Source organism: Natrix helvetica (genome assembly GCF_964273705.1).
Source record: "Natrix helvetica genome assembly, chromosome: 7".
Lineage (NCBI taxonomy): Eukaryota > Metazoa > Chordata > Lepidosauria > Squamata > Natricidae > Natrix > Natrix helvetica.
The window spans coordinates 4,303,668-4,324,389 of NC_138558.1; the positions used below are offsets into that span (position 1 = coordinate 4,303,668).

Below are 20,722 nucleotides of genomic sequence, written 5' to 3' on the forward strand. Positions count from 1 at the left end.
ACTTCACGTGATCTTGATTCTCTCCTTCTGTTGATGCAATTTAGGATTGCATTGGCTTTTTCGGCTACTGCCTCATATTTAGCTGGTTGTCCACTAAGACCCCAAGATCCCCCTCCCAGTCCTTGGTATTAGGCCCGGTTTCACCCAGTCTATATGTGTCATTTTGGTTTTTCTTACCTAGGTGTAGGACTTTACTTTTCTCTACGCTGAATTTCATTTGGTTAGATAGGGCCCAGGGTTCAAGTCTGTCAAGATCCATCTGGCTCTTGCGCCTATCTTCTAACGTGTTAGCTTTTCCGGCCAGCTTAGTATCATCAGGAAATTTGGTAAGTTCCCCTTCTATTCCTTCATCTAAATCATTTATGAAGATATGGAAGAGTACTAAGCCTATGATGGAATCTTGTGGCACCTCACTGCTTACTTAATGGATGTAGACTTACCTCCATTAAGGGCTACTCGTTTAAGGGGCTGCCATAAAGGAGAGGGGGGTCAACTTATTTTCCAAAGCACCAGAAGGCCAGACAAGAAGCAACAGAGGGAAACTAACCAAGGAGCGAAGCAACCTGGAATTAAGGAGAAACCTCCTGACAGGATGGTTAATCAGTGGAACAGCTTGCCACCAGATGTTGTGGGTGCTCCATTACGGAGGCTTTTAAGAAAGTCACTTGATATAAGGTCTCCTGCTTGAGTAGGGGGGTGGACTAGAAGACCTCCAAGGTCTTGATCTCGTAAATTGTGGTCACATGACTACAGGTACATGATTCAGTTAACCGAACACCCAAAATGCAGTCATGTCAGAACTTTGAAACAGAGTCGTAAGTACTAGATGATCTGTCGTAAATTTGAATGGTCAGTTAGTGACCGGTTGTAAGATGAGGACCACTCGTATATCTACAAAAGAATTTCCTTTCCCTTCTTTCCAGAAAGGTTGGGAGCTTTGTGGCCTTCCGGGGTTTTGTGATAATGCTTCCCAGAGTCAAGGGAAGCGTTATCTCTTCTCTTCATAAACGACGCTTAAACAATTTTGTCACACGATGCAAGAAGACTTTTATTAATTTAGAGCTGGTTTTGGGGTGGAATATTGATATTTGACTCTTAAACGGTTATAGGCTTTGGATCACTCAGGGCAGCTTCGGTTTCTAAGCCCATTACGGCCACGAAATGCCAGCTCTCCGACGCCTTAATAAAATTGTGGTTTTCCTTGTTGTTGCTTGTTGGCCAGGTGCATCAGTCGGAGAAGGAGGTCTCCAGTTGAGCCGTCCAGCCCAGACAAATTCCTTTCTGGAGACGTCCGTCCTCTCTCGCCATTCTCATTTCCGCAGGCAGCATCGGAGACGCAACTCTCTGTAAAAGGATGGGAGGGAGAAGAATTCATTGGGTCAGTTCCAGACAGGTAGGGAAGACGGCCAAAGCTTTTCCTAGCTCTTGTATGTGGGGTTTTAGCAGCAACTCCCTCTGGGTGGGGTTAGGATGGTCCCGAACATATGTAGAAGAGAGGGTCAACTTATTTTCCAAAGCACCAGAAGGCAGGATGAGAAACAATGGATGCAAACTAATCAAGGAGAGAAGCAACCTGGAATTAAGGAGAAATTTCCTAACAGTGAGTACAATTAACCAGTGGGACAGCTCACCACTAGAAATTGTGGGTGCTCCATCACTGGAGGTTTTAAAGAAGAGATTGGACAGCCATTTGTTGGAAGGGTATAGGGTCTCCTGCTGGAGCAGGGGGTTGGACTAGAGGACCTTCAAGGTCTCTTCCAGCTCTGTTCTGATTGATTGGAAAATATTCCCCTCTGGATTTCTGCAAATTGAAGATCTGAGAATAAGTCAGTGTTCCTCAGCCTTGACCTCTTTAAGATGTGTGGACTTCAACTCCCAGAATTCCTCGCTGGGGAATTCTGGGAGTTGAAGTCCATTCATCTTAAAGCGACTAAGGTTGCAACATGCTGTTTTTAATTCTTAGCCAATGGACCAAACAAGACATCTGCCATTTCTATCACAGTTTGTTTATTGGACTTTTATAAGATTATAGGGAGCTGAGAAACTTGATTGTGCAGTAGAAAAAAATGTGGATACAGGTAGTCTTCATTTAGTGACAGCCGTTGGTTGCAACAACTCCGTGATTTAAAAAAATATGAGAAAGAGAGACAGAGACAGAGTGACAAAGAGAGAGAGAGAGAGAGAGAGAGAGAGAGAGAGAGAGAGAGAGAGAGAGAGAGAGAGAGAGAGACACACAGAGAGACAGAGAGACAGAGACATAGACAGACAGAGAGAGACATAGACAGAGAGACAGAGACAGAGAGACAGAGAGAGAGAGAGAGAGAGCAAAGTTCATTGGTTGTTGACCCCTAACTTAAATAAATTTCTCTGGTTCACTATGTCCAACTGTTTTTTCTTCTTCTTTGTTTTGCTCCTTCGCAAGGCAGAAAGCTGCTGAAAGAAGCTCATTGTTTTCTGAGTTACATCTTCCCAGGACGGTGCATCCTTAAAAAGTTCTAACTGCCAGTCCACAAGCTCAGTTTTGTCACCTTAGTTGATTAGAAGCTGGCAGCTGCTGCCTGAAACTGACTGGATCTTAATCAGAGTCCCTCTGAAGACTTTGGTTGCTCTAAACGCCTGCGTTGCTTGGGAAAGGAATTTTTAATCGCCTCATCTTTGTGAACCGTCCCCATCTGAGGCCGTTGATAAACGAGGACTACCTTTATAGAAGAGAGGATGGTTTTTAACTTGCTGAAATCTTTTCAGACGCCTCAAACTTCAACTCCCAGGGCGATCAGGAATTCTGGGAGTTGAAGTCCAACACATCTGGGGGGCATCAGGTTAGGGAACAGAATACTTTAGGGCTTCAGCACTGCTCAACATAACATTTGACTGAGAATGAATGCAATTAAATTTTTTACATCGTGTCTGATCCTATAAATACCATTATTGCAGCAAATGCCAGGGATTCCTACCTTACGGGCAGGGAGTAGGGGCGCAGCCATCCTCCCGGCAACTTCCAGCTGGGCTGGTTGCAAATTCACAGCCCGTTTCTTTTCCACAACAAATCTTGCTGCCAAAGCACTTCCCTCGGTTTGCCTGGCCACAGTACATACACTAAAAGAGAAATGAAAAGAAGAGAATGAACCTTCTGGAGGCATAGCTTTCCTGCTAAGGTGCTCCTTAGCTCCTTCCCCTTTCTAAATCCCAAAGCATTAAGGTAGACTGCTGCTCGACCTGGAGGCTCCCTAAATGGGCCACCTAGCCTGCTGATTGGATTGTGCTGGTTAACCTGGGGGTGTTATTTTACCATTGCTAAACCTTTGGGATTGAATAGTATAATTTAGATCTTCTACTATGGGTATTGTGAGAAAATAACCCCACTTCTCTTCCTATACCTATTCTCTTCGATCCCATACCTGGCCTATGCTCCTATTAAAGATTCCTTATAAGGCATTATATTATAGTGATTGCTTTAAACTTGCAGACGAACGAGATATTTGCAACCATATTGTGTAAAACTTATAAAATGCCGTATAATCAGTGTTGAGGTTATTTTTGAACACGAAGCGTCTGGGACATTAAGAAATAAGGAATGGAAAAACGCAGGGAGGAGGAAATTTCAGATGGGCACATTGGAATGCAGTACCTGCAGGATGGCACCGAGAAAAGAGGTAATATTCCAGGGGAACAGAAGATATGTGAAAAAGGTATAAAACTGGAGGTTTGAATTCATATTGGGACCATTGATGGCACCTGCTCCTAGCTGCTATCTCTGTCCCTTATTGCAATAAGTGAAGATGTAAGTATTGTCTTACTGACGTATTGTGAGGGGAGAAAATATCCATTGGAAAGTTGTCGGTAATTGGCCTAGGAGTGAGCTTGCAAGCCTCTCTGAACCAAAGTTTTAAACTAACATAATTGCAAAATGTACCAGACTAATATTTCTAAGGTGTTGACTTGTGTCTGCATTTTCCTCAAAGTTTGTACTTGTATGGATATATTTAGAGCAGGAAAAATGAGATGGTGGGAATTGAGGAAACGCAAGTAGCAAGTGTCAAGAGAACTTCAAATGTGCACGGGTGTACGCGGAGACTGTCTGTCAGCAAGACAGAACAAGGAGGTAAGTTGTAAGTTGTGAAATGCGTGCAGAAAAGTATAAAAAGAATGTCTTGGGAAGAGTTTTGGGCCACTGGCTGTAACTAATCCTTGCCGGATTCAGCTATGTCAGTGGAGCTTATTGCAATGAATTGCTAATCTAAGTAATGCTATGTTTGCTAAAATTATTCATGAAACAATAAACCTCTGATCTTAAAGTAAGATTTATTTCCCTTTGTTTTTTATATAGGGATATTTTTCATGACAGAATTGATGCAAAACGATGGCTTTTTCATGTTCAAAATTACTCATGAAATAAACTCTTGATTCAAAGTAGAATTGTGGAGGCGTGCTTGTATTTTCTATTTTTAGTGTCTCGTTTTACGACAGAATGAAGCCGTGCATGGCTGGACAGCTATTTGTCTGGAATCGTACAGGGCCTCCTGTTTGAGAGGTGGGTTGGACTAGAAGACCTCTGAGGTTTCTTCCAATTCTATTATTGCTGTATCACCTTTGCATTGGGGAGGTGGGGTTTACCTTTCAGCCCACCGGTGTGGCTCATGGACAACCCTGCTGGAAATCAAAAGTTTGGTAACCCGCAGACGAGGAAAGGACAACGAGAAAGAAGAAGAGAAGGCTATGGAATTCTTCCTTAAGGAAGAAGATGGGAAGGGTAAATGCAAACACCTTTGCCTTACCTGTTGGGTTGTTGTGTCGGGCACGGACCTCTTCCCTCCTCGGGGGCAGTTCCGGATGTAGCAGGCTGAAGACAAGGTGAGAAGACAGAAGAGAAACACCGAAACGATCCCGGCATGCATCTTAGGAAGTTTGGCAAGTGGGCGCACCTGCTATCTTGCCTTCTGGCTCTTCGTATCTGAATCCTGGCTGCATCCCCTGCATATTTATATTGTTTGCATCAATTGTTTGGAGCCCTGTAACGCTGTGCCCCCCCCAAAAAATTGTCACAGGTGCGGGGGCTCTCTTCCCCTTCCCTCCACAGACCTCCAGCCTCCGACTGACACCCATAATCGACCCACATAGAAAGCAAGGGACCATCCAGAGAAACCGAGCGGAGCTAATGGGGGTCAGGGAAGACAGGGGGCTAGGAGCAAAGCTAATGGGTCAGGGAAGGCAAGGGGCAAGCGAGGAAATTGTACCCCGGCACGCACTACTAAGCAATCCAGGACAGGACGTTTGTTTCAAATCAAAGATTTATTGGGAACGTTACAGTCCAAAAGCATTCTGTATTACAAAGACAGAACTCAAAAGTTGCAATCTTTTGTAGTTTAACTCCTCAAAGATTTAAGGACACTCCTTTCTCCACCTTCCCTCACACTCCTTTTCTTTACCTTCTTTCACACTCATCAAAGGTAAGTTCAAAGGTCCCAAGCACCTAAGACAAACACACACACACACACACACAAACCCTAACCGAGGTTAAAACTAACCAAGGTTGGTTGCTGTGTGAATGCAACTGCTTGTTCTTTGACTTAATTAGGCCTGGTTGTGTGAACATAGAGAGCTGCCCTCCAGTTAAAACTCTTAGGATTGATTGTGGAATGCCACAAGAGTTAAAGTGGACAATTTGATACGAAACAGTTCCCATTAACATATTGCAAAGTGTGTCATATTGGTATATACTTACTACTTAATGTGTCCTACTACATAGACTTCCTAGTTGGTAGAAAGTGGGGAACAATATATTGGCTTACAAGGCCGTGTCTAAAACAGAGCTCCTAGTTGCATAGAGATGCTTGGAGTGAATTTTGCCTTTGAGTGACTTGTAGCCAAAAGAAGGACTAAAAGTGACATGATAGCAGTCTTCCAATGTTTGAGGGGTTGCCACAAAGAAGAGGGGTTGGGGTGACAACCTATTCTCCAAAGCACCCAAAGGCAGGACAAGAAGCAATGGATGGAAACTAATCAAGGAGAAAAACAACCTAGAACTAAGGAGATTTCCAAACAGGAAGAACAATTATTCTGCCACCAGAATTAGTGGGTGCTTCGTTACTGGAGGTTTTTAAGAAGAGATTGGACAACTATATGTCTGAAATGGTAGACGGTTTCCTGTCTGCGCAGGAGGTTGGACTAGAAGACCTCCAAGGTCCCTTCCAACTCTGTCACTCTGTTCCTTTGTGTCTGTTCCTTTATGTCAGAAGAAATCTAGCAGAGCTAATGGGATCGGGGAAGGAAGGGTACCAGTTAGGAGAAACTGAGCGGAGCTAATGGGGGGACAGAGAAGGCAAGGGACCAGCCAGAGAAATCGAGCGGAGCTAATGGGGGGTGAGGTAAGACTGGGGGCTAGTAGCAAAGGTAATGGGGCAGAGAAGGCAAGAGGCTAGCGAGGAGAAGTTATTGGCCAAATCTGGATCTCGGCTTGTGCCCAGGCACGCACTATTAAGCAATCCAGGACAGGAAGATCATTTCATTAAAGATTTATTGGGAACGTTCCAGTTCAAAAGCATTCCGTCATACAAAGAGAGAAGCCGGAACTCAAAAGTTACAATTGTTTGTGCTTTAACTCATCAAAGGTTGAAGTACAAAGGAAAGTTTACCTGGATAGGACAAAACATCCTGCTATTGGAGAATAGCTTGACCCCCTCCTCTCTGTGGCAGCCCCTCAAATATTGGAAGACTACTACCCAGTTTCCCCTAAAAGAAGACCTCCCCGGATAATAAGCCCAATTGGGCTCTGGAGCGCATGCGCTAAAATAAGCCCTCCCTAAAAATAAGCCCACCCCGAAAATATTGCAACACAGCAGCAGCCATGAGGTGACCACGCCTGCCACCTCCTGCACCTCAAAAATAACAAGGGCTCCCTGAAAATAAGGCCAAGTGCTTATTTTGGAGGTCAAAAGAAAATAAGTCCCTGTCTAATTTTCGGGGAAACATGGTACCACGTCACCCCTGATCCTCCTCCAGTTGCCGCAACTCTTCATCATACAGTTTAACCTCAGGTCTCCTAATATTGGCTTGAAACATTTTGAAATATTTGGACTAGATTGATCTGGGAGGTCCAGTCCTGCCTAGTCTACATTCTATTCTATTCTATTCTATTCTATTCTATTCTATTCTATTCTATACTATTCCCTTCCATTCCATATTTTCTATTCTATTCTATTCCATTCCATATTCCATTAATTATTCTACCTATCCTAAATTCCATTCCATTCCATATTTTCTTTTCTTTTCTATTCTATTCCATTCCATTCCATTCTATATTTTATTTTCTATTCTATTCCATTCCGTTCTATTCCATATTTTCTATTCTATTCCATTCCACATTCTATTCTATTCCATTCCATTCCATATTTTATTTTCTATTCTATTCCATTCCATATTTTCTATTCTATTATTCTATTCTATTCTTTCATTCTATTCTATTCTATTTTTATTCTATCCCTTTCATTCTTAGTTCTGTTCTATTCTATTCTATTCTATTCCATTCCACATTCTATTCTATTCTATTCTATTCTATCCTATACTATTCCCTTCCATTCCATATTTTCTATTCTATTCTATTCCATTCCATATTCCATTAATTATTCTACCTATCCTAAATTCCATTCCATTCCATATTTTCTTTTCTTTTCTATTCTATTCCATTCCATTCCATTCTATATTTTATTTTCTATTCTATTCCATTCCGTTCTATTCCATATTTTCTATTCTATTCCATTCCACATTCTATTCTATTCCATTCCATTCCATATTTTATTTTCTATTCTATTCCATTCCATATTTTCTATTCTATTATTCTATTCTATTCTTTCATTCTATTCTATTCTATTTTTATTCTATCCCTTTCATTCTTAGTTCTGTTCTATTCTATTCTATTCTATTCCATTCCACATTCTATTCTATTCTATTCTATTCTATCCTATACTATTCCCTTCCATTCCATATTTTCTATTCTATTCTATTCCATTCCATATTCCATTAATTATTCTACCTATCCTAAATTCCATTCCATTCCATATTTTCTTTTCTTTTCTATTCTATTCCATTCCATTCCATTCTATATTTTATTTTCTATTCTATTCCATTCCGTTCTATTCCATATTTTCTATTCTATTCCATTCCACATTCTATTCTATTCCATTCCATTCCATATTTTATTTTCTATTCTATTCCATTCCACATTCTATTCTATTCCATTCCATTCCATATTTTATTTTCTATTCTATTCCATTCCATATTTTCTATTCTATTATTCTATTCTATTCTTTCATTCTATTCTATTCTATTTTTATTCTATCCCTTTCATTCTTAGTTCTGTTCTATTCTATTCTATTCTATTCTATTCTATTCCACATTCTATTCTATTCTATTCTATTCTATTCTATTCTATTCCATTCCATTCCAATCCAACCCAATCCACATTCTATTCTGTTCTGTTCTGTTCCATTCAACTGCATTCTATTCTACATTCTAGTCTAATCTAGTCTGTTAGTAGAAAGTTAGGAACAAAATATTGGCTTAGCAGGCCGCCTCTAAAAGAGAGCACCTAGTTGCATAGAGATGCCTAGAGAGAATCTTTGAGTGATTTGAGTGAGCCAAAACAAGGACTAGTGGGTGACATGATAGCAATCTTCCAATATCTGAGGGGCTGCCACAAAGTAGAGGAGGGGGTTCCCACCTATATGCCAAAGCACTTTCGCTCTCACAGGGAGGGGCTTCTCCAGGTGCCGTCCACTAGGCAATGCCAGCGGGCGGCGCCAAGGAGTAGGGCCTTCTCTGTGATGGGCCCAACCCTCTGGAATGACCTCCCCCCCCCCCCCCGATATTAGAACCACCACGGACTTCCGCTCCTTCCGACAAAAATTGAAGACTCACCTGTTCCGATTAGCTGGCCTGGCATAATTATAACTGTTATAACTGTTACCTCCTGGAAATATACTTTTAACTGGTATTTTAAGGGTATTGTTTTAAATTTAATTGATTTTAGGGGTTTTAAAGCCATATTTATATTCTTGCTGTACAGTTCTTTTAATTCTTTTAACCTCCTCCATATTTATTTATTCATTTATTCATCTGTTTATTTATTTAATGAATTTTACTGTGGATGATGTATTTGCTGTGTGGACTGTACACCGCCCCGAGTCCCTTTTGGGAGAGGGGGCGGTCTAGAAGTGCAAAGAAATAATAATAAATAATAAATAATAAATAACCAATTATTCAGTGGAACTACCTGCCACCAGAGTTGTGGGTGCTCCATCACTGGAGGTTTTTAAGAAAAGATTGGACAACTATATGTCTGAAATGGTAGACGGTTTCCTGTCTGCTCAGGAGGTTGGACTAGAAGACCTCCAAGGTCCCTTCCAACTCTGTTACTCTGTTCATTTGTGTCTGTTCCTTTGTGTCAGAAGAAATCTAGCAGAAATAATGGGATCGGGGAAGGAAGGGTACCAGTTAAGAGAAACTGAGCGGAGCTAATGGGGGGGACAGAGAAGGCAAGGGACCAGCCAGAGAAATCGAGTGGAGCTAATGGGGGGGTGAGGTAAGACTGGGGGCTAGTAGCAAAGCTAATGGGGCAGGGAAGGCAAGAGGCTAGCGAGGAGAAGTTATTGGCCAAATCTGGATCTCGGCTTGTGCCCAGGCACGCACTATTAAGCAATCCAGGACAGGAAGATCATTTCATTAAGATTTACTGGGAACGTTCCAGTTCAAAAGCATTCTGTTATTGGAAGAAATGTCCTTCTGGGTTCAGTCCCAAGTGGGGGGGAAAAAGACACTGGAAACATGGAGGCTTCTTGGAAAGATGGTTTAATGGTGGACAGGACCATATGGCTTGAAAAGGGGGATCACAGGCTTCCAGATGTTGGGTGAAGAAAAAGAGATATAGAAGGGGGCTTGCTGGGTTTTTATACTCTGTTCGGCCCACCTCTCTGTTTCCTGTTCCTGTGTAAGAAATGTATTATGATTGGTTGTCAGACTCCCATGGAGTCCTGCAGGGGCAACTCTCTAGGTTGTGTTTTGAGTCCAGGTTTGATTGAGCATTGCTTCTTCCCAGACATTCTACTCCACCTCCCCACCTGAAAAGAACTCTGTTACAACTGCCACTTGCCTCACATTCTGTTACCTCAGTTCAAACTGGCAGACGTTCCACTCCTTTGCTCAGGAGCGGTCTGAGGCTCCTTATAGTACTAAATGTCAGTACCTCACCAAAATGCCTACTCCTTCCACCTATGGAACTGCTTCCGGACTCAAGGCATGATATTCCCTTATGTGTTTCAATCCCCGACCACCACTGAGGGAACGGATTGAACCGGATTTCTCCTGCATTGCCCAATCTCATAGTTTTGTTGCGAAGCCCAGGTATCCAGCTAGTATTTAGTATTTAAAGAGTATGGGGACCACCCTGCTGACTGTCTTGCAATCCAGGACTGAGCTGAAAATATTCTTTGACTTTGCAGTTATCAACCTGGGTCTTGCTTAAGTGCCCAATATTAAAACCAGAGACGCCAAGTGCCAAAGGCCACAATTTCCAGACAATTTAGCTGATTTGAAACAGGAGTGGACAGATTATTAAATCCAACCCTGCAAATATTATTAAGTGTTTCCAGATCTTGTCCAGGGCTGAGAAATCTGCAAACAGGTTGATTGACTCTGATGAAGGTCGAACAAGGAAAGAAGCAAAACAGAATTTCAACCCCAGATAGATGACCCCGGTTAATAGTTGGTATTACTCATTGATATTCATTCCTGGATTGGAGGAAGGGATTTAGAAATGGGACCATCAGGTTAGAAGGGACCTTGGAGGTCTTCTAGTCCAACCCTCCACTCAAGCAGCAGACCTTTCTATGCCATTCTGGGTAAAATGGTTGTCCCAATCTTTTTTTGAAAACCTCCAGTGGTGGAGCATTCACAACTTCTGGAGTGAAACCGTTCCATTGTCAGGAATTTTGTTTCCATAGTTCTAGGTTTCTTCTCTCCTTGAATAATTTCCACCTGTGACTTCTTTTCCTGCCTTCAGGTGCTTTGGAGAATAGGTTGAACACACACACACACACACACCATTCTCTGTGGCAGCCCCTCAAATATTGAAAGACTGCTATCATGTCCCATCTCATCCTTCTCTTGTAGGTTAGACATAACTTCTTCCCTCGACTTTTCATCGTAGAGTTTAGTATTCAGAACACTCGTGCTACGACAGTGAAGGCCAACCTTTTTGTTGTTGTTGAGTGCCAAAAATGCGAAAGCATGCTTGCATCCATAATGCGAAGTGTTGCCCCACATGCGCAAGCATGCACAACCCCCCCCCACGCTCCTCCACATGAGCGCTGCATTGCTCGGGTCCAAGCTGAGCTTGGTATTTCCTCCAGGGGGCCGGGGGAGACCATTTTCACCCTCCCCCAGGCTCCAGAAAAGCTTCCAGAGCCTGGGGAGGGCGGAAAACAGGCCCAATGGCCAACAAACTTCCGGTAGACCCACTGGGTCTGTTTTTTCAACATCCGGTTGGCACGTTGGGCCTCTTTTTCGCCCTCCCCAGGCTCTGGAGGATTTTCTATAGCCTCGGGAGGGCGAAAACTGCATTCCTCAGCCCTCCGGCAGGCCGAAAATCAGCTGGCCAGAGCACTGGAGCTGATGGCTAGCGTGTCAGTAGATACGGCTCCGCGTGCCGCCGGTGGCACACATGTAAGGTGACCAACCGTCCTCCTTTAGGGAGGACAGTCCTTCTTTTGTAAGATCTGTCCTCCCTCGAAAAGTGTCCTCCTACATGTCCTTCTTTTTGATATTTGAAGGCTAATCTGTTGCGCGTTATGTGACGTATTTTATTAAACAGTTTTAATGGTTTTTTTTTACTTCATCGCAAGTATATTGAACAGATATTGAATCTTGTGTTGAATTTTTATCTAAAGAAATGCTAGACATTAAAATAGACAACAATTGTCTCTTTGAAGAAATTAGAAGACTGAATGTATATTTAAATTCTGAAAAATGAATACAATGGGAAAATCAACATGTTGAAATTGATAAAAGATGGGTGGATATTTTCAGCCATTTCAAAAATGAACATATTCCATGTGAACATTTATTTATACTTGTTCAATTTACGTTGTGCTGCCCTGGAACTAATGCAGCAGTTGAAAGAGTTTTTTTCAATTGCCAATGATTTTTCGACAAGTGAGAAATCGAGATTGAATGTTGATACTCTAGCTGCAGCACTTGCCGTAAAATTCAATATGAAGGATATTTCTTGTTCAGATATTTCCAATATATTGTTAGAAGATGATACATTGACAAAAAATATTAATTCAATGGAAAAGTACGCATTTAAATAATAATTAACAGGCATGTAAGCATAATTACAATATAAAATGTTGCAAATGTTTTTATTATGCATATATCATATTTTAGTGCATTATTGTTGCAATGAATAAAATATTTCTTTTATTTACGATATATTTTTTCCAATTTATTTGTCCTCCTTTTCATTGTAAGAAAGTTGGTCACCTTAGCATTTTGGACAATAGAACGTGTTTTGTCCTCCTTTTCATTGTAAAAAAGTTGGTCACCTTAACACATGCCATAGGTTCGCCATCACGGTTCTAGGGCCTCAGCCTCTGTTGTGTATCTGGACATAGTATTCTGAGAGTGCCTTCACTGGTGTGCTACGCAGTGCTATTATCACTTCCTGTGACCTTGGAACCATCCTTCTGTTGATGCAGCCTAGGATTGCTTTGGCTTTTTTGGCAGCTGCAGCACACAGCTGGCTGGTGTTGAAGTGATGAAATGCTCCATCCCTGGAGGTTTTTAAGAAGACTTTGGGCATTTGTCCAGAATCATATAGGACATTTTTGAGGCCGTTTTGAGGCCGTTTTCCAGGCCATTTTGAGGCCATTTTCTGGGCCATTTTGAGGCTGTTTTCCAGGCCATTTTGAGGCCGTTTTTCCAGGCCATTTTGAGGCCTTGTTCCAGGCCATTTTGAGGCTGTTTTCCAGGCCATTTTGAAGCCGTTTTCTGGGCCATTTTCCACACCATTTTGAGGAAGTTTTCCAGGCCATTTTGAGGCCATTTTCCGGGCCGTTTTGAGGCCATTTTCTGGGCCATTTTGAGGCCCTTTTCCAGGCCATTTTGAGACCATTTTACGGGCCATTTTGAGACCATTTTACGGGCCATTTTGAGGCCATTTTCTGGGCCATATTGAGGCCGTTTCAAGGCCATTTTGAGGCCGTTTTTCCAGGCCATTTTGAGGCCGTTTTCCAGGCCATTTTGAGACCATTTTACGGGCCATTTTGAGGCCATTTTCCGGGCCATTTTGAGGCCATTTTCTGGGCCATTTTGAGGCCATTTTCCGGGCCATTTTGAGGCCATTTTCCAGGGCATTTGAGGCTGTTTTCTGGGCCATTCTGAGGCCGTTTTCCAGGCCATTCTGAGGCCGTTTTCTGGACCATTTTGAGGCCATTTTCTGGGCCATTTTGAGGCCGTTTTCCAGGCCATTCTGAGGCCGTTTTCCAGGCCATTCTGAGGCCATTTTCCAGGCCATTCTGAGGCTATTTTCTGGGCCATTTTGAGGCCGTTTTCCAGGCCATTTTGAGGCCGTTTTCCAGGCCATTTTGAGGCTGTTTTTCCAGGCCATTTCAAGGCCGTTTTCCAGGCCATTTTAGGGCCGTTTTCCAGGCCATTTCCAGGCCGTTTTCCAGGCCATTCTGAGGCCGTTTTCCAGGCCATTCTGAGGCCATTTTCCAGGCCATTCTGAGGCTATTTTCTGGGCCATTTTGAGGCCGTTTTCCAGGCCATTTTGAGGCCGTTTTCCAGGCCATTTTGAGGCTGTTTTTCCAGGCCATTTCAAGGCCGTTTTCCAGGCCATTTTGAGGCCGTTTTCCAGGCCATTTTGAGGCTGTTTTTCCAGGCCATTTCAAGGCCGTTTTCCAGGCCATTTTAGGGCCGTTTTCCAGGCCATTTCCAGGCCGTTTTCCAGGCCATTTTGAGGCTGTTTTCCAGGCCATTTTGGGGGCGTTTTCCAGGCCATTTCCAGGCTATTTTTCGGGCCACAATGGGTTGAAAACAGCCCAAAAAACAGCCTGGAATCAGCCTGAAAACGCCCCAAAAATGGCCTGTTTTTTGGGCATTTTCCAGGCCATATTTAGGCCATTTTCCAGCGCTCTGGCGCACACGAAGACCTGCTGGCCGGCATGCATGTGCGAGTCAGAAAGCAGAAGAGCAGCTGGCAACGGCCCAGGTGCCTTCAGAGAGCGCTCTGCGTGCCACCTCTGGTACACCTGCCATAGGTTTGCCATCACGGATACAGGATCTCCTGCTCCAGCAGGGGGTTGGATTAGAAGACTTCCAAGGTCTCTTCCAATTCTATTGTTCTATATTCTACGCTTCCCTCCAATCTGGATGTAGCGAGGAAAGGAAAAAGCGAGCGATCAAAACAAGCAGAAAGTCAACACAGTGTAAGACGTCTTGGCATCCACTGATGGTGTCCTTGTTCCTAAAATTGCCCAGAAAATCTCATCCGGATCTCCTCTTGATAGCTAGAGACCTAAATCATGGGTACTGCTGTTGAGCCAAATGCTGCCTATTCTATAGCAGTACCTCTAGTATATACTACGTGGTTTTTCTAACATGTTTCTTTTTAGCACCGAACTGTGTCTTATTCGAAAGGCATCACGATGGATTGGAGTCTGCAGCACACATCTCGTGAAGGAGAGAGTTGATATATGAATAGGATCCGGCGTCACAAAAACCTGGGTCTAGAATTCCCAACAAAAGGGTCTTGGAAATTTGGTGCTATCTGCCGTCTGGGTTGGCTTCAAAAATGGGAAGACCGTTTCATGGAAGGTCTGGAGATCGAAGGCTGTTGGACGCCACCTGCCGGGATATTGATGGGTTTCCTGGTGCAGTTGCTTGGCCTCTGGGAGGACCGAGTGCTGGATTCGATAGGGCAGGGGTCCCGTCTAGGAAGATGTTGCTTATTTTCTTCTGCTATTTTGGTCGTGCTGGTTGAGAAATTTGGGAAACCGAAATCCCAAATCCTGAAACTGAAGACTGTGGTGATGATGGTGAAACTGAAGTCTCATTAAGGAAGACACTAACCATTGTGTCCTGCCAGCAGGCAACAAAGTTGGCAGCAGATTCGGACAATGGGGAAGTTGGGGAGGAACATGGGCCAGTCCTGGAGTCTGGGGAAGGCTCTGATGAGGGCTCTGTGTCGGAGGCAGAGAGGGGGCCAAGGCCGTTCAGCAGTTATCAGCTGCCTTCAGAGTCAGATATCAGTGGGGCAGAGGAACAGCTGGAGCTTGTTCCCAGAGTGCGCATGCGCAGAGTTGCCAGACGAAGGGAACAGCTAAAGAACAGGAGTCGACTTGGGAGTAAGGCCACAGGTGGACGATGAATGGCCCCTCCCAGAGGAAATAAAAGAGGAGCGAAAGGGGAGTGGAGTTTGCAGGAGACAATGAGTTTGCTTCATTGGTTCATGACTCTCCGAGACTCCTTGCCAACTTTTGCAGAGATCGGCCTGGCAGCTCTCCAAGTCAGATAAGGTCTGTGACTTTAAATCCTCCCTCGAAAGACTTTGCTGAGTGTGAATGAGAATTTACAGTCAATTAATAAAAGAGGTTCTTTGTCGGGACGAGGAGTTGTGGCAAGAAAATCTGTAAAATGGAGCAAAACTCACTTAACCACTGTCTTGCTTACCAACAGAAATTTGGGGCTCAGTTATTGTTGAGGATTACCAGTAACTGGTTTCCCGCATTGAGGACTTTTGAAAGTTACGGAGAGAAACTATCCAGTTGCTCGTTCCCCAGTGACGTCCATGACTTCTGGAGTCTCGGTCCTCACCCTCTCTTTCTCCCGCTTTGGAGGAAAAATGCACAACCGCAAATTGTCCATATTTGACTGACCTCACGCCTGCGACCTTGGCATATTAGATGAGACCTCTGGCATGGACAGCAATCTCTTGTGCTTTTTAAGAGAGACGGACGACGAGGCTGGTGCCCTGCCTACGCAGACCTCTCAGCAGTATAAATGCTGGTAGCTACCAAGAAGAAACCAGGACGAGGTTTTCTGGACAATTCCGTAAACTAGGCAACTAGCAGTAGTTGCCAAGATGTCTTACAGCGTGTTGACTCTCTGCTTATTTTCGCTGCTCGCTTTTTCTTCTGCTTGCTACATTCAGAACTGTCCAATTGGAGGGAAGCGGTCAATTCTGGACATGGAAGTCAGAAAGGTAGGTTCCTGGGATAATTGACGCAGAGTTATGGGTACAGAGGTAGTCATGCCTCAGAATTGATGGACTCATGTCTTCCTTGGCTACCTCTGATATCTAAGGCAGTGGTGGGATTCAATTTTTTTTTTACTACCGGTTCTGTGGGCGTGGCATTGCTTGGTGGGCATGGCAGGGGAAGGATACTGCAAAATCCCCATTCCCTCCCCACTCCTGGGGAAAGGATACTGTAAAATTCCCATTCCCTCCCCACTCCAGGGGAAGGATACTGCAAAATCTCCATTCCCTCCCCACTCCTGGGGAAAGGATAGTGTAAAATTCCCATTCCCTCTCCACTCCAGGGGAATGGATACTGCAAACTCTCCATTCCCTCCCCACTCCAGGGGGAAGGATGCTGTAAAATCCCCATTCCCTCCCCACTCCAGGGGAAGGATACTGCAAAATCCCCATTCCCTCCCCACTCCAGAGGAAGGATACTGCAAAATCCCCATTCCCTCCCCACTCCAGGGGAAGGATACTGCAAAATCTCCATTCCCTCCCCACTCCTGGGGAAAGGATAGTGTAAAATTCCCATTCCCTCTCCACTCCAGGGGAATGGATACTGCAAACTCTCCATTCCCTCCCCACTCCAGGGGAAGGATGCTGTAAAATCCCCATTCCCTCGCCACTCCAGGGGAAGGATACTGCAAAATCCCCATTCCCTCCCCACTCCAGGGGAAGGATACTGCAAAATCCCCATTCCCTCCCCACTCCAGGGGAAGGATACTGCAAAATCTCCATTTCCTCCCCACTCCAGGAGAAGGATGCTGCAAAATCCCCATTCCCTCCCCACTCTAGGGGGAAGGTTACTGCAAAATCCCCATTCCCTCCCGATCAGCTGGGACTCAGGAGGCAGAGAAGAGATGGGGACGGGGCCAGTCACAGGTGGTATTTACCAGCTCTCCAAACTACTCAAAATTTCTACTACCGGTTCTCCAGAACTGGTCAGAACCTGCTGAATACCCACCTCTGATTTAAGGATATCCTTTATAGACAAGAAAACCAATTCTCCCAGAGTCAAGAGGAATATTGACAGAAAGGGCCTGGATTGAAAGATGAAGGGGAATCGTAGTCAACCAGCAATTCTTTTTAATAGTGCAATTATTTGACAGGCTCAAAGGATATTTTTAGCTCCATCGGCCAAGAAGAAAAGGGATTCCTTTGTCAATGATAGCTTTTATAGAAGTCGTCCTGAAATGACAACCATTTATTCAGTGATCGTTCGAAGTTATAACGGCCCTGAGAAAAGTGACTTAGGACCTTTGTTCATACGGCCGTTGTATTTTAATTATTGTGCGGGTTTGCTAGATTCGGTTTTGCCCTTATCGAAATGCCGAAATGCCGTACTTGATAAAAGTTTTGCATTTAGAGATTGGATCGTCTCAACCACACTTGCTTTGGTTGGGCTCACTAGTTCAGGGGTGTCCAAACTTGGCAACTTTAAGACTGGGGAATTGGCTGGGGACTGGCCAGCCAATTCCCCAGCCAATTCCTTTGAGACTGGCTGGGGAATTCTGGGAGTTGAAGTCCACAAGTCTTAAAGTTGCCAAGTTTGGACACCCCTGCACTAGTTGGAACCCTGACACATTGGGCTAAGCTATTTAGGTTCTATTTTGATCCTAGCATGGTGGTTTTCTGTAAGCTGCTGTCTGCAAGAGGACAACACACACTAAAAATGTAGTAAATTGTATTTACTAAACATTCGCATCTCCGTGCTTCTTGCTAGTGCATTTCCTGCGGGCCAAGGAATAGAGGCCACTGCTTCGGGCCCAACATCTGTTGCGGGGAAGAACTTGGCTGCTTCTTCGGCACAGCAGAAACCTTGCGATGCCAAGAAGAAAATTTTCTCCCTACCCCTTGTGAGTCTGGGAGGAAACCATGCGGGAGCAACGGAGGAACATGTGCTGCCTCCGGCATCTGCTGCAATCACGGTGAGATATTGGAAAACTGCTATCATGTCACCCCTAGTTTAGAATAGAATAGAATAAGTTGGACGGGACCTTGGAGGTCTTCTAGTCCAACCCTCTGATTAGACAGGAAACCCAACACCACTACAGACAAGTGGTTATCCAACCTCTTCTTAAAAACTTCCAGTGTTGGGGCATTCACAACTTCTGGAGGCAAGTTGTTCCACTGATGAATTGTTCTCACTGTCAGGAAATTTCTCCTTAGTTCTAGGTTGCTTCTCTCCTTGATTAGTTTCCACCCATTGGTTCTTGTCCTGCCCTCAGGTGCTTTGGAGAACAGTTTGACTCCCTCTTCTTTGTGGCAGTCCTTGAAGAGTTTGTGATTATAGCCAATCTCAATAAAACCCCAAACCACCCCAACGAGGCTGTCGAAGTGATGTCCCGGTGTTTGGAGGCCGTCGGGGTCTGGATGGGGGACAACAGACTCAAACTCAACCCCTCCAAGACCGAGTGGCTGTGGTTGCCGGCACCTCGGTTCAGCCAGCTGACTCCATCGCTGGCCATAGGGGGCGAACAGTTGTCCCCTGTGGAGCGGGCGCGCAATTTGGGTGTCCTCCTTGATGCCCGGCTGTCAATGGAGGACCATGTGACAGCCGTGGCAAGGGGGGCATTCCACCAGGTTCGCCTGGTGCGCCAATTGCGCCCCCTACTGGACCGGAGTGCCCTGCGCACGGTCACTCATGCGCTGGTGACGTCTCGCCTGGACTACTGCAATGCCCTCTACATGGGGCTTCCCTTGGGACGCATCCGGAGACTGCAGCTAGTTCAGAACGCAGCCGCGCGGGTTATTATGGGAAGTACACGTTACTCCCACGTAACACCTCTCCTGCGCGAGCTGCACTGGCTACCTGTGGCCTTTCGGGTGCGTTTCAAGGTATTGATTACCATCTTTAAAGCGCTCCATGGCAGAGGACCTAGTTATCTGCAGGATCGCATCCTACCACACACGTCCCTGCGACCTATCCGCTCACACAGGGAGGGGCTCCTCCTGGTGCCGTCTGCTAGGCAATGCCAGCGGGCGACACCTAGGAGTAGATCCTTCTCTGTGATGGGCCCAACCCTCTGGAATGACCTCCCCCCAGACATTCGAACCACCACCGACCTCCGCTCCTTCCGGCAAAAGTTAAAGACTCACCTATTTCAATCAGCTGGCCTGGCACTGTCTTAGTTTTACCTCCCGGGATTTATTTATTTTAATTGGGTTTTAAGGGTTTTATAGGCTTTTAACGTATTATATTTATTATTCGATTACAGTCTCATAACCTCCTTCACCAGTATTAATTTAATTGTTTATGTATGTATTTTATAATGTATTTTAGTGACTGTACACCGCCCCGAGTCCTCTCCGGGAGTGGGGGCGGTCTATAAGTGTGAATAATAATAATAAATAATAAATAATAAATAAATAAAAGTGATTTTAATCCTTCTGTGAAGTTGATTTCCTTACCTGGTTTACCTGTTGGGCAGAGAAAGTTATCTTTGCTGTGCTCTAATATCTAATCTAGCCTGTAATTCTGCAGGTCCCAAAGATACAGCTAATCCTAAATTAAAATTTTCCACTTGAACTCTGTTGTTGATATATTCGCTTCTTTACCTTTGATTTTGTTTTTGCTTTTCCAGAGGGTTGCATGGTTGATTCCGTATGTGATCAAGAATGAGAAGACTCAAGGAAGAACACTGGAAAAAACAATTTTAGATTATGAACTGGTAGATCATACCGAACTGATGCAACAGATTGTTCTGAAGTGTTTGCTAAAAGCCTGCAATTCATACATTTGTGCAAAATAAAAGTTGAACAGCCATTAAAATCCAAAGTGTGTGTTCTTTAGCTTTCCAATAATCAATAGAGCCCCTTCTTGAAGGAAATGGCCAGTTGAATGAATGAATGAATGAATTTATAGATGTATATTTAAGGGCCAATTAGCAATAACAATAGCACTTCAACTTTATATACCGCTTCACGGTGCTTTACAGCCCTCGCTAAGTGGTTTACAGAGTCAGCATATGTCCCCAACAATCTGGGTCCTCATTTTACCCACCTTGGAAGGATGGAAGGCTGAGTCAGCCTGGTGAGATTTGAACTGCCAAATTGCAGGCAGCCATCAGAAGTAGCCTGCAGTACTGCTCTCTAATGTGCCACAGCAGCTCTTAGGCTTGTAAGGAGTGAGAAAATGAAATGTATTTTTTTTACCGGTTGGGTTTGCTCCAAACAACCCAGGCAAAGTAGAAACGTGTTAAAAATACAGATCAAACAATGAAAAATTAGTGCAATTTTAGTCTTTCACAAATAGCCGGTGTTGGATATAATCAAGGTAACAAATACTTCCAAAACTAAATTAGAAGTTGCTTATTTGATTGCAAGAAGAAAATATTCCATACCTTAGGCTTGCAAGACCTACCGTTGGAATATGGGTAGTCCTTGGTTAATGACCACAGCTAAATTTCGATTGCAAAGGGAGTTGCT

The 20,722-nt window shown here is 44.2% G+C and overlaps 2 protein-coding genes across 2 annotated transcripts; one reads left to right on the forward strand and one right to left on the reverse strand.

The window, feature by feature from the left end:
- Positions 1 to 1,049: 1,049 nt before the first annotated feature.
- Positions 1,050 to 19,937, reverse strand: LOC309395778 (vasotocin-neurophysin VT-like). The gene is made up of 4 exons (XM_081960311.1): positions 19,853 to 19,937; positions 4,776 to 4,971; positions 2,960 to 3,096; positions 1,050 to 1,424 (listed from the first exon to the last, which is right to left on the reverse strand). Exons 2-4 carry the CDS (start codon positions 4,893 to 4,895, stop codon positions 1,181 to 1,183), a joined length of 501 nt encoding a protein of 166 aa, XP_081816437.1. The 5' UTR covers positions 4,896 to 4,971; positions 19,853 to 19,937; the 3' UTR covers positions 1,050 to 1,180.
- On the forward strand, positions 16,067 to 20,066 carry LOC309395852 (neurophysin 1-like). Its single transcript, XM_081960444.1, has 3 exons — positions 16,067 to 16,255; positions 18,018 to 18,222; positions 19,879 to 20,066. The coding sequence occupies exons 1-3, from the start codon at positions 16,136 to 16,138 to the stop codon at positions 19,914 to 19,916; spliced, it is 363 nt and encodes a 120-aa protein (XP_081816570.1). The 5' UTR covers positions 16,067 to 16,135; the 3' UTR covers positions 19,917 to 20,066.
- Positions 20,067 to 20,722: the final 656 nt, after the last annotated feature.

Coding starts and splice junctions, on each gene's coding strand:
- LOC309395778 (XM_081960311.1), bottom strand. CDS start 4,895: ATGCATGCCGGGATCGTTTCGGTGTTTCTCTTCTGTCTTCTCACCTTG. Junction 3,097..4,775: donor CCGACACAACAACCCAACAG/GTAAGGCAAAGG, acceptor TTTCTCTTTTAG/TGTATGTACTGTGGCCAGGC. Junction 1,425..2,959: donor TGCGCCCCTACTCCCTGCCC/GTAAGGTAGGAA, acceptor CCCACATACAAG/AGCTAGGAAAAGCTTTGGCC.
- LOC309395852 (XM_081960444.1), top strand. CDS start 16,136: ATGTCTTACAGCGTGTTGACTCTCTGCTTATTTTCGCTGCTCGCTTTT. Junction 16,256..18,017: donor TGGACATGGAAGTCAGAAAG/GTAGGTTCCTGG, acceptor GCTTCTTGCTAG/TGCATTTCCTGCGGGCCAAG. Junction 18,223..19,878: donor CGGCATCTGCTGCAATCACG/GTGAGATATTGG, acceptor TTGCTTTTCCAG/AGGGTTGCATGGTTGATTCC.